Source organism: Rosa chinensis, chromosome 5, assembly GCF_002994745.2.
Source record: "Rosa chinensis cultivar Old Blush chromosome 5, RchiOBHm-V2, whole genome shotgun sequence".
NCBI lineage: Eukaryota > Viridiplantae > Streptophyta > Magnoliopsida > Rosales > Rosaceae > Rosa > Rosa chinensis.
In genome coordinates, this window is record NC_037092.1 from 87,063,236 (window position 1) to 87,076,184 (window position 12,949).

At 40.5% G+C, this 12,949-nt stretch overlaps 2 protein-coding genes and 1 long non-coding RNA gene across 7 annotated transcripts; 1 reads left to right on the forward strand and 2 right to left on the reverse strand.

Annotated features, from left to right (window-relative positions):
* Positions 1 to 4,812: 4,812 nt before the first annotated feature.
* LOC112165685 (shikimate O-hydroxycinnamoyltransferase) lies at positions 4,813 to 7,031 on the reverse strand. 2 transcript variants are annotated; one of them, XM_024302294.2, is made up of 2 exons: positions 6,835 to 7,031; positions 4,813 to 6,487 (listed from the first exon to the last, which is right to left on the reverse strand). In XM_024302294.2, the coding sequence occupies exon 2, from the start codon at positions 6,463 to 6,465 to the stop codon at positions 5,098 to 5,100; it is 1,368 nt and encodes a 455-aa protein (XP_024158062.1). In that variant the 5' UTR covers positions 6,466 to 6,487; positions 6,835 to 7,031; the 3' UTR covers positions 4,813 to 5,097. The 2 variants fall into 2 exon arrangements, with proteins under 2 accessions (XP_024158062.1, XP_024158063.1); XM_024302295.2 differs by having other exon boundaries at positions 4,813 to 6,498.
* Positions 7,032 to 7,366: 335 nt separating this feature from the next.
* Positions 7,367 to 11,327, reverse strand: LOC112165684 (protein trichome birefringence-like 4). Its single transcript, XM_040506660.1, is given in 6 exon segments — positions 7,367 to 8,788; positions 8,888 to 9,046; positions 9,128 to 9,321; positions 9,696 to 9,888; positions 10,380 to 10,411; positions 10,413 to 11,327. Coding segments are annotated over 6 exon segments (1,725 nt in total). The 5' UTR covers positions 11,217 to 11,327; the 3' UTR covers positions 7,367 to 8,445.
* LOC112165687 lies at positions 11,086 to 12,639 on the forward strand. 4 transcript variants are annotated; one of them, XR_005800009.1, is made up of 4 exons: positions 11,086 to 11,221; positions 11,488 to 11,652; positions 11,799 to 11,870; positions 12,289 to 12,639. It is a non-coding gene; the product is annotated as an uncharacterized LOC112165687 (long non-coding RNA). The 4 variants fall into 4 exon arrangements; XR_005800010.1 differs by lacking the exon at positions 12,289 to 12,639 and adding an exon at positions 11,334 to 11,389 and having other exon boundaries at positions 11,799 to 11,974; XR_005800008.1 differs by lacking the exon at positions 11,799 to 11,870 and having other exon boundaries at positions 12,289 to 12,637.
* Positions 12,640 to 12,949: the final 310 nt, after the last annotated feature.

A 12,949-nucleotide genomic window follows, 5' to 3' on the forward strand; every position in this document is an offset into this window, starting at 1 on the left:
CATGGTATTCTCTTCTTTTCCCACACAAACTCGGTCCCTGATCATCTTGCTTAACAATAACACTCTCATACTCATTGAACCCTCTACCATCTCTACTATTCACCTCTGCCCTCTTATCAGAACTCTCTCCCTTCCCAGTATCTAACTTCTCATCAAGACCATTTAACTTAGCATCACACACAGAACCCACAACATCATTCATACTAGTATTATCATTAAAACCCAATATGACATCAGTGTGAGACAAATTCAAGCCACTATCCACAGAGGTTTTATGAATAATACCATTATAATTAGCAGGAATAACTGATGACGAAGCCTCAGTTGACGACGGCGGAGAGGCAAACTCCAATGGGTTATCAACTTCGCTTGCCGGAGATTGCAACAAACAGGAGCTCCTCCTTGAATTCAGATATAAAGGTATCCATCGAACTCTTCAAAGATTCGAAAAACCCCTTAGTATATGAGTGTTCTTTGTGAACTTGTAATTCGCCGGAACCTTGTGGTGGTTTCTTAGCCCTCTTAAGCTTGACCGTAGGCTCTGGTGTGAAAGAGGGGTAGTTGGAATCAACAATTGGGACCTCTCAATCACGTACCCAGTCAGGTTCCATTGGAATTGGACGAAGCTGAAGGCCAGGTTCCACCTGCTGGAGATCTGAAATAGGACGCGGTTGCTCATGAGGGGAAGGTGGAGGAACAAGCTGGTTTGTGGGAATGAAATGAGGCTGAGTAGGTAGGTAATGGTGATAGATTTCACTTGGATGAGGAGGGTGAATTAGGGTTAGACGTGATTGGGGTGTGGTGGTGAGAAACTCAGTACTGGAGTAATTGTGTGGTAAATGTGCAACCGTGCTCAACTGAACGTGATTTGCTGAGAGGTGTCGAAATTGGTGAGGAAAAACATGCCCATTGATGATTGTTGGGGAAGGTGGCCGGTGGTGGGTAACTTGGTTGCGGCAGATATTGAGGTCCTGGTGGGTAGCTAGGGCTCCCATGAGGATGATAAGAATGAGTGCTGTAACATCCCACCGCCGGACGCACCGGAAACAGGCCCAGTTGCGGGTTTTGGTACCAGTTGTTAAGATCCCCACGATCCAAGCCCAGAATTGACATCATTGCAAAAGAGAAAAAAGGAAAACAAAGAGGAAAACTGGTTCAATTCATTACAATTCCTATTAGCTATTTAAGTAGAGAAAATATATAGAAGTAGTGGACTCATATAAGGAAAAGCCCAAATAGGCCCAAACAATAGTGATAGCTCATGTAAAAGGATTAGAGTCATAACAGATTCAGCCTTTGAGGATTTAGTAACTTCCTGAGAAGAGCTGGAAGGAGAAGAGTAGAAGATGGTGTTGAAGCTAAAAGGGAAAGAGTAGCCAGATGGGTTGAAAACCCAGAAGGAAGTGAAGGCAATGAGAGCAAAGGTGAGTCCGTAAGCAAAGGCAAAGGCTTTTCTTGAAGTGAAGAAGATGAAAGAAAGAGAGGCCTTGGGCTCTGCTTTAGTGGGTGAGTGGTGCTTTGTAGTTTAGGGTGAGGAATCTGTCATTGTTGGTGAGAGAGATGGAGAGAAGCAAAAGATAAAAATGTTGTAGTGAGGTTTAGCTTTAGTCGGTTGATAAGCTGTGAGATTTGCTAATTGTGGAGAAAAGCAACACTTGGCATGCAGATGCAATAATAGAGAAGTTGGAAGAATAATATTGCAAGATTGCAAGTCATGGAGAAGTTGGAAATTTCCATGTCCAAATCCCTACTTAATTAACTCAGGAGATGATCATATAGAAGCTCGTTCCATGTATCGGGAACACCAGGGAGGCACCAATGACTGCAATCCTGGGATCTCAAAGACAATTGTCTCTCCTCCTCTATCACCTTTCTGGGAGGTAACCTTGTCTCACTTGGAGAAGGAAGAAGCAGAAGGTTGTTGCAAGATTAAGTGTTGAAGCTGAATATAGAGGTATGGCACATAGAGTGTGAGCTCTTGTGGCTTCGTAATTTGCTAAGGGATTTGGGCTTTAAAATCAAGTATGCTATGTAGCTGTTTTGTGACAATCAAGCTGCGATTGAAATCTCTCAGAATCTTGTGCAACATGATCGAACAAAACATGAAGAAGTTGATCGACACTTCATTGAGGAGAAGTTGGATGCGAAGTTAATCACATTTCCTTTTGTTTCAATTGAAGAACAATTAGCATATATACTTTCCAAAGCAGTATCTAGCAAGTTGTTCTATGACTCACTGGGCAAGTTGAGTCTTTGAGATGTTTATGCCCCAGATTGAGGGGGAGTGTTGACTTGTGAGTCATTATTAGAATTATTAGGAGAATATATGTATTTAGTAGTTACCTTATAGAAATAGGTCTCCTATATTAAGTTGTGCTAATTAACTTGTTTTTTTTTTGAAATAGAAGTTGAATGCATTAGATCAACAGCCAAAGGCTAAAGTCTACAAAGTTTACATAAGCCATCCGGCAAGAAAATCCGAACTACCTATCTAAACCAAAGCAAACTCTTAAGAATCTCTGGGACGCTCACATTTAAGCGAGCCTAAACAAGAAAAAGACAAACCTCGCCTCCTACGGAAAGGAAATCATTCAACTAGCCCTAGCTTGCCAATCACGCAATTGTGGTACAAACTAAAAACTAGAAACGTCATAGAAGACTCATAGAAGCTTGTCCCATCTCACACAGGCTCATACCCAACTGAATAAAATTAATAAATAACTAGCTCCTTCCCTGTTGAGTTGGAGCTCATACCAGCAGATGTAGTCTTCACCTTATTCGTCTTGGGAGTCTTCTGCACTTGCCCAGCCTCATTCGCTGCACCTTTCTTTTTCTCCCCAGATGGTAGCTTATTCCTACTACCAACCGGACGACCTCGCTTCCTCTTTCCACTACTAAAATTGCCCTCCTCCGGCAAAGAGACCAACCCTAGGTTTTCCGGCTCCAAATGCAGATTACGCTTGCCTACAGCCAGGCTAAGCTTTAACTTCTTGGGGGAGATAGTCACTCCCTCCTCAGATCGACCTCTACGCTTACCAATAATTCTCTCCGGTGTCAGAGCAGTTTCCTGGAGCTCTCTGATCACCACTTGGCGCCGAGGTTTGTTCAAGACAGAACTCAGAGGAGGTTCCACAACTGGCTGAGGGATAGGGGTCTTAAAAACTAGGGTTTTTCCAGGAATCAAAACCCTAGCATTCAAAACCGAGCTGCTGCCTCCTTTCGTCCCCGAACTTGAAGCTGAAGCTCCTGGCTGCATCTGCATACCTCCAATCAAAGTCACTGGAGGTGCAGGTGCAGTTTGCGATCCCAACACCGTCCTCTCAGCCCTGTCATCATCCTCCTCCAACGCCGGCCCCGAGCAAGGCAAGCCTACATGTGTCACCAATCCACAGATGGAGCATCGGCCAAACAGTTTGTCATACTTGAATTTGCAGAGGAATTCAACCTCGTCCTCCACCCAATACCATCGTTTAAATGGTAGCGGCTTGTTCAACAGGATTTCTACCCGAATGCGAAGCTTTCCGGCCTTCTTCCCCGTCTTATCGATCTCCTAAAAATCCCCAAGTGTGTAGCCAATCATAGTCATCACTCTTTCAGACCGAAACGCAGGAGGAATACCTTGCAGTGTTATCCAGTATGAGGCCGTGTTCAGAGGAACCTTTTCCACGGGCGTCACACCATCATAACATGCCAGCGCCACCGGTGCATGATTGTACCCCCACAGGGCGCCCTTCCAGATACGAACTCTATCCGAAGGATCAGACAAAATGAAAAGAACTCTCTGATCGTCTGCCTCCTCCACACGCAAGGATCCATTGATCCGCCATGCATTGCGGAACATCCCAAGGAAGGATCGAGTCTTGTAATCTCGAGCAGTGAGTAACTTCCCCACCATGAAAACCTCCGACTGACGCAAACCTTGACCTTGCGTAGGACGGAGGTCAATCTGTTTCTTTCCTGTAGCAATCGCAAGAGATGAAGCTAGCCTGGCAGCCATGGCATCAACGGAACTCATGGTTACGTTGAAAGAGAGAAGCAAAGAACCCTAACCCTAACCCTAGTAGAGAGAAAGGGAGGCGGCTCTTCTTGACTTTTCCAAGATTATTTCTTTTCTCTTTTCTTTTTTTGTGCTAATTAACTTGTAGTACAATTGTGCTGTACTCATTTAGGGTTGTATATTAAGAAGATTGTGAATAATATATCAGAAAATTCTCTCACAAATATTTCTCTTCTCCAACTCAATATTTGACAAGCTATAGGTTATACTTTATAGTTTATACTCTCTCTCTCTCTCTCTCTATATATATATATATATATGCATGCATGCTTGGCTATCATATGTTTCTATTAGTCCAACTTGCATTGCATATAATTAATAACACGTATGATTGAGGAAATATATCGATCATGAGTTGTTTGTGATTTAATTACAGAGTTATATGTAATTAATTAGCAATTACTCAGTGCGTTAATTGCTTCCATGTACATTACCCTTTGTCTAATGACGTTGTACTGGTTGTATCTCTGTGTGATAATTAGTACATCACCCTTTCTTTCTCCGGATATAACTTTTCAAATATAATCTCTTCTCTGCTGCTGGATATATCTGCGAAGCATTTGAAAGCTCGTTCCCTGTACGTATTTGGAACGTCAGTGACTGCAATCCGGGTAGTCAGGTATGTTTTAATGTTTAGATTGATCACAAAAGATCAGAGCTAGTCTTCATTCCGCTGGTTACGTTAAGTGAAAATCACCATAATATATATACAGCCACTGCCCGCCACTAGGCTGGGTGGACAAGAACACCAATGGAGCCTACAGAAGAAATCTTACATGCAATAGTACTTGACCAAATGCAAATACACAAGAAAATGCAGATGAATAGGCTCAATCAGTGCCAATCTGCATACAGCGCCTAGCTAACTAGCTACCATCGATTTCAAATGAACACCTGTAAAGCTGTCCACCCACTAGCTAGCTTATTCATAAGCTAGAGCAAAAGGATAGACCTAGCAGGTGACATAGAACCTTAAAAATCACTGAATCACAAAGAGCCGAAGTCTGAAATATACATGGTGAACAAAACAGCATCAACGATCAGATGTCGTAAATCAACTTAGAAAATGATTTCATATGCCGAGATTGCAGAGAAATTCCCAGTGAGAAACTCCCATCATCACTTGCACTTGGTACCATGTAAGCCTTCCCTTCATGTGAAAGTCCACCGCGTCCCATGAAAACTGGTCGACCCCAACCAAAATCAGCATCATATATAGGCAACGTAACCCAGCTAGTTATCCCAAGATTAGGGCTCTTATAGTAATGAGCTCCGCGAGCAAAGCTCGACAGATGATGATGAGACTGCTGAAGCTCAAGATAGTCGAGGGCTGATCGGAGATACTCATCGTCCATACGCACCAAAACCTTGTGAATGCAGCTCGCAGCGTAGCTTATCGGTTCCGATATGAGGTCCCCTGCTAGGGCAGTTGGTGCACATGAGAAAATCACATTACCAAAGTAACCAGGTGGGAGTGGAGGTTGCAATCTCGACCGTCCATTTGCGGTAATGTGGAATTGTGTCTCTTGATCATCAGCAAGTTCACGTGCCTTGCATGCAGATCTCCATACATGAGCTGCAAAGACCTCATACGAAGTGTACTTAACGAAGGAGTTCCCGTTATCAACATCGTCATCTTTCTTGGTTGTTAAGGACTTAGCTTTCAAGATGTTGATCTGCTCCCTTGTGAACTTGAAAACAGAGACAGTAGCCGGCTCATGATCGGGATCAGAAGCAGCGGCGGCTTTTGTGACCGATGGAGTAGGATGGTATTCGCGATGGTGGTTGTGATCGAGGAGAGGCTGAGGCGGGTCTCGGGCACGAAGTAATGTCCTGTCGAGGGTTGGTGGGATTGCCAAGTCGATACCACAAGCCATATCAGACCATGCTTTTACAAAGTGGAGAGCAGCAAACCCATCCGCTGCGCTGTGTTCAAAGCCAATACCAAGTGCAACTCCACCGCATTTCAGGTATGTGACCTGAACCACGAAGAGTGGAAAAGAAGATATCCCTGCGGAGTAGTCAACCTGAGGGATGAGCCATCTCCCTAACTCAAGAGTGGTCTTAAAATCGGCAAAATCATCAGCGCAGGAGCTGCTATCGGCCACAACAAACAAGACGCCCTCAGCATTGCAATTGATTTCAATACGAGCATTCTTGTCCTCGTTGTTTTGCCTCAGACGGCCGGCCAAGGGGTAGAAAGACACTAGGGCCTTGCTGAGCGCGTCCTTCAGCACGCGCGGATCAAAGAAGCTGTCTGCGCCATCTTTTGGCTTGTAGATATAAACAGTGGGAGTATGAGCATTTGGACTGATCATGTCCAAGTTGGACATCCACAACGACTGCCGAGGTGTCTCCACCGCTGGCTTCACCACCGTCGACTCCCTCACGCTAACGTTGACTGCCATCTTCAAGAGAATTTCAAATGCCCTGTGCAAAAACTGAAATTGAAGAAAGAAAGGAAACGAAGAAAATTTACACTAGTTGCGATCAAATCTTCCGATCTTGAAATTTGACTATCTGATTGTCTATATCATATAATGGGTCTATCGATCCTACTATATATGGCAATGCTTTCTGCCACGATTGAACATGGAAATCCATTAAGAGAAGTAGATCACTTACAATTTAACAACTTTCTTCTGTAGAGATAGTAAATAATGAGTGTTCAATTGTTCAAAGAGAAGAACTTACTCCCTCAAAAAAAAGAGAGAGAGAGAGAGAGAGACAAGAACCTAGTATGCATATTCATAGCTAGTTGGGACCTGGGGACATACCTTTCCTTCCGAGAAATTCAGATAGCTAGCCAGAAATTCAGAGAGCTACACCAGAAATTCAGATACTTCCCTTGCTTTATGTAATGTTTATGTTTATTTCCTAGATGTTGGGAGTTAATATTTCGTCCCACTTTGTTGCAACTTGTCGGTCGCAGTATGTAATATTTGCCTATTCGGGGGCAGTAGCTTGCCTGCACTGCTATTACCCGCTCTGCCTTTGGCTTTAGTGACTGAAAGTTCCATCTTGAATCAAAAAAAAAAAAAAAAAGAACTTGTCGGTCGCAATAATTGGGGTGGGGTACGGCGGCTGCATTTTGATGATAATGTTGGATTTGCTCAATGCTGCAACACTAGATCAAAAGATCTAGCTGGCGCGGAATTATTGTACACATTGAAATGACTTTTGTGTGATGAGGCAGAGATAGATTTCGACCGATCGTGGTGATTAAACGAAAGAAGCGAATCTACCATTGAAATTTTAAGAGTTTTTTCGAATTTAACCTTATAATATATATTTTTTTTTTTTGAAAGGAACCTTATAATATTTTAGTGATATGCAAAGTTAGTTTTTGTTTTTATAATAATATTTGTCAAAATATATTTATTGCTATTTCAATCTTTACTTAAAATTTCTTACAAAATCTTCATAAATCAAGAGTATCAAAATTTTTCATCAAAACCAAAATACGAACCAAAAATCGAAAAACACTCCTGGTTAGAAGTAACATTATATCAATATCCTATATTATTAAACAGGTCCTATAGTTGGTGTAGCTAATGAACAAATCCCACATCTTAGCACAGTGAATCATTGCTCTTAGTTAAAGGTTTTATTTATGATATTAGACTACTAGTATAAAACTTGTTTAGATGATTCATTTTTCTTTAAGATGCGAGATTATTCTTGCTCGCTTGCAATTGTGTCAGCGTCATTTGCTTATAATGAGTTCCCGTGCTTGGGTAGAAAGTTAATTGTTTCCCCGCCAATTTGTCTATCTTAAGTGTTTGTAGACTGCTGTTTTTAGCTAATCTAATAAAATCAACTTCTATTTCAAACAAAGTAATAAAAAAAAAATGAAAAATCCATCAATAGCAAGTAATTTTCCAACAGTCTTGGTATGCTTCACAAAGGGTAAGGGTAAGCAAACCACGAACTGGGCATCGAAAACCATTTGAAATTAGGGGTAATGGAGATTCATTCCTGATCATCTCCTACTTTAATAGCTGCATCAACAAAAAGTTGTGAAACTAGCTATTTGAGCTCTATGAGCGATGTGGTGATGATCAAGCCTAGAGTTTTTTTTTTTGAAAAAAAAAAAACCATGAATAAAACAGAGCAAAAAATATTGGCTTATAGTAAAAAGAGACTAGTCCTTCAAGTGATCGTTACAGTGTAATATTATCAGTGTGACTTTCACTGGTAACCAAAGGAAAATAATCCCAGCCTACCTCCTACTTCACATCAACCTTTACCAGATTACAACCTAATGGAGAAAGTCCTTGCTGGATTTCATCTTGTGTAGTGTAATGAGTGATGACCAGTACTACAACAAAAGAATACTGTAGACAATTTTGGAACATTATCAATGTAAGGAGATGATTAGCTTTTACCTATGGTCTCCTCTGCTGCTGGGTATATGTAAGGAGATGAGCATATAGAAGCTCGTTCCATGTATCAGGAACACCAGGAAGGCACCAATGACTGCAATCCTGGGATCTCAAAGACAACTGTCTCTCCTCCTCTGTCAAATTCTGCTTTCTGTAAATGGATGGGTGAGCATCCCTCCGAAAATCAGTCATTTTTGTAACATTCAGATAAAAGATTGGAATCTTCATTTCCCTGATTACTGAGTCCAGTATTCTCATCTTTGCAGGATATTTTCCTTTGTATGCCTCATATTGAATTGGCTCTGTCCGACCATGACATTGACCTCCAGTATTCCATCTTCCACCACTAAGAAATGGTAAAGCAAACATGAAGATGCTGTATAGTTGCAAACCCTCCATGAGGTTCTAAAAGTTAAAAAATACATCATGTGAGCTATAAATGTACCTAAGGTGATTGGGCGAATAGCCCCGGAAGAAAACAACAGTTTTTTCAGGATTTATATTAGCATCCAGCCATCTGGCCCATGTTGTTATAGCTTTTCCATACGCCTCTTTGACATTCAATTGACTATAGATATAGTCACCCTCTTGATAGTAACCCTGCCTGCAAGATTCTAATATTATTGTAATTTTCTGGCCAGCCTAAAACCAAAGACAAAAGAGTGAAAGGGAGCATAAGTCTTACCCTCTGGAAGTTTTCTCATGAGTCCACCAGTGACCTGTGTTGAAGACGAGAACATCTGCACTTTTGTACTTATCCAAGGATCTCTGAATCATATCCAGGCGCAGTGTTTCCTTCTTTGACCCATTTGTGGTTAGCACCTCCGATTCTTGAACTAGAAATGGTGATTGAACAAACTCCACTGAACAATTGTAATCCTATTGATCCATTCAAGAAAAGATATATATTAATCTGCCCAAAAACAATAAAGCAATTCTAAAGATTTCTTTAGAGCCTCATGGCCTCATTCATCTGTTGACACTAGATGAAAAATAAGAGAAAGAAAAAGCTTAGCATTTCTTATTATCGCTAACTGTACTTGTTTGAATTCAAAATTTCAAATCAATACTGTGTATTGGGCCCAATTGTGTAAACCTCAATTTACTCTGAGTCAAAACTAAATAACACTTTGAGATCCTATATAAATCTCCTCTTATTCTATTCCACATGTTCTATCAATATCCAAACACAAAGAGGAAGAGTGATTAGCAGCTATAAATTCCAACACAGCGATGGATAATGAACAACATGCCTTGAATACAAAAAAGTAGGCGCCCTCTGTATGAAATTCGCTCCTGCCAGAAGCTTCAAAAACTCTGCTCTTATCATCCACTGAATTCCTAAGAAGACAAACCAAAGACTCCCACATATTCGTGTTGAGAGAATCACCAACAAAAACTAGACGCTTTCCTCTCAATAATTCCAACATGTTCCTTCCATTCATCCTGCACAAGGAGGCCATCCAAAACCAATGAGAACCAACATGCTCTACTCAACAGAATAACCTAGCAAATGCATAAAGGATAAAACACTATGCATTAGTCCACAAAACAGAACTCCTTTACATTGAAACATTCGAATTCATTATGAACAAAGCACATTAGCTATTGTTATATTGATCCCCACAAAACTAACTACAAACAATCTAGTAACTTTGCTTGTTAGAAAGCCAACCATAACATACAACACAAAATGCTAGTAAATGTCCACAGAACAGAATATCATTACATTGAAGTATTCAAATCCAATTTTGAACCAAGCATAATAGCTCATTGTTATGTCAATCCTCCCAAGACTAACAGAAAACAAGCAAATTTCCATGTATGAAAACAAACTATAACAAAGAGAAGTTGCCAATATAGGAAATAAGATTCTATGCTTCTTTGGAAACAAAACATTACTTGAACTATAAGCGAAAACAGTCGGTGCAAATTACCTTGGGAGATTGCAGTTTTTGGGTTGCCATCTATACTTTTTCATAACCATTATCAGGGCTACTATTGAGAAAACAATTGAAAGATTCATCAATGTAAGGACAAGACCCAGCAGCATAAAGTGGGTATGAATCATCTCTCACCCATCTTCCATCAAACAAATCACAACCATTAATCAACTCAAACCCAGACAACCCCTCATTGCTTATGGACTTCAATGCCACATAGCTTGGCAAACCATTTTCCCCACTAGAACCTTCAGAAAAAGAAGACTCATTTCTGGTCTGATTGGGTTCTTGGGGAAAAGAAATCATGGGTTTTGAAGATTGATCGGTACCCATTTGAGTTCTGCTCTGATCTCCCATCTTCCCGGAAAACTGAGAAGCACCCATTTCACTGTTCAAACTTCCATTGCTGCCCAAATGTGGTAAAGATTCAATCTTTGGGGTTTTAGTAACTTCCTGAGAAGAGTTGGAAGGAGAAGAGTAGAAGATGGTGTTGAAGCTAAAAGGGAAAGAGTAGCCAGATGGGTTGAAAACCCAGAAGGAAGTGAAGGCAATGAGAGCAAAGGCGATTCCATAAGCAAAGGAGGAGGCTTTTCTTGAAGTGAAGAAGATGGAAGAAAGAGAGGCCTTGGGCTCTGCTTTAGCGGGTGAGTGGTGCTTGGTAGTTTGGGGTGAGGAATATGCCAGGGGAGAGAGAGTGAGAGAGAGAGAGAGAGAGAGAGTTCGATCTTGGTCTCTGCTGTGGTTCTTCGTCTCGCTTAGATTGATAGTGAGGGAGGTTGTTGATCGGCATAGACAGGTCTCAATTTTCGTTTGTTTCCAGCTTGGAGGCATAAAAGGTAACTGCTTGATGTTAATTTTTGGGTTAATTTTGTTGGGTACGGTTTTTTGGGATTATTCGATTAAGGGTTTTGTGTAAAATTTCATCAGCATGAGCTTTGTTTTTCTCAGATTGTATCTGAAATGCAAAGCTCTGATTTTTGGTGTGGATGGAGGATTTTAATTAGGTGTGTTCTTCGTTCTTTTCTTTTGTTAAAGGATCACCGAATTTCATATATATAGATATGTATTCTGATGATCAAGCTGTTTGGTGTATTGACTCCAGCCGAGCTCTTTCTTTCTGTTCTTATCAATTGATGCCCGAGTTCTTTCTTTAGTTAAAGAAAAACGTGTAATCTGCTGTGTTCGGGAAGCCTCCATCAACATCCGGAATCACTGTTAGTAACCTCAGAGTCGGCAATCATGCAGAATCACCAACAATGAGGACTCGGTAAGAGTTCGACTTTGTAAGATCAACATCAATATCGTCGTTATCCATCTTTTCTTCACATACCCAAACTAATTTTGTTTGATTTTCATGATATAATCGTCTTTCTGAAAACGATTGATGTTAGATTGGTTTTCTGTCATTTGCAGTCTCTGTAAAAGTTCAAGGCGTGAGATACAAAAGAGCAAAGGACAAATCAATTTACGTTTGTTTTGGAGAAGGTACATATCGATATTATAACATTGATTAGAACAAAACTTGGAGTCAAAAGCTTTGCTTGAGTTCTAATATACTGAGAGGTCCAAATGTTTTATCAAGTATAATCGTTTTGACTGTGGGGTTCGGCGTTTTGGGATTATTCGATTAAGCGTTGTATAGAAAATTTCATCGTCCTGACTCCTGAGTTTTTGATAGTTTATTCTAATAGATTGCTATTTAAAGTGGTCTGTGCTTTGGGTTCATCTGTTTCTTTTGCATTGCCTTTGTTATAGATTTTGTGTTCATGTAGTATACATCGAACAGTGCTTGCAACACAATCTGTATGCCTACTATTTTTTTTCCTTTCTTTTTTTGAGGTTCTACTTATCGTTTATAAGCTCAAATGGTTTTTTTTTACTAATTAGTAATTTCTTTATTCAGGGCACGATCTGCTGCACGAATGAGATTCAGAGAAAATTCTTGACTGCCAATTCTAATCCCCTTAACAGAGGTAAACTTTTAAACCTTTTTTCCTTTTGGGAATTTGATTAAAGTTTGTTCCTTTTGCTTTGTGTGATTGAAACTTGGTTTGTTATCGATGGTTTTGTGGTTTTGAATCGGTGGTTTTTGTTGTGGTTGGGTTTCAATTGATTTGGGTTTTCATGTTTTAGGGTATTGATTTGGGTTTCGATGTTTTTGTTGAGGTTTTGATTTTCGGTGATTACAGAGGTTTGGGTGTTTTCTTTGTGTTTGAGTGGTAATGACTGTTTTGTTTTTACTCTGTAGGTTTTTTGCAAAGGAGTATGTGGATTGTTCTTTTGCCGCTGTTCCTGGTTTTGTTAATTGCTGTTAGTTGGTTGTCCTGTCGTAGTTCAGGTATCTAACTTTTGCCTTTAGATTATTGAATGTTCAGGTATTTTTGTGATTACTCGGCAGGGGGTATATTTGATAGAGGGTATGCAATGTTATGGTTGATTGTATAGAGATGGTTTGTTTGGCCGTTGTTGTATTTGGATGATAGAATTTGTAATAGATGGTTTGTTTGGTTTTGTTCAGCAGATATTGGGAACAGTGTGCGATCAAATTTTGGAAGTGCTTTGAA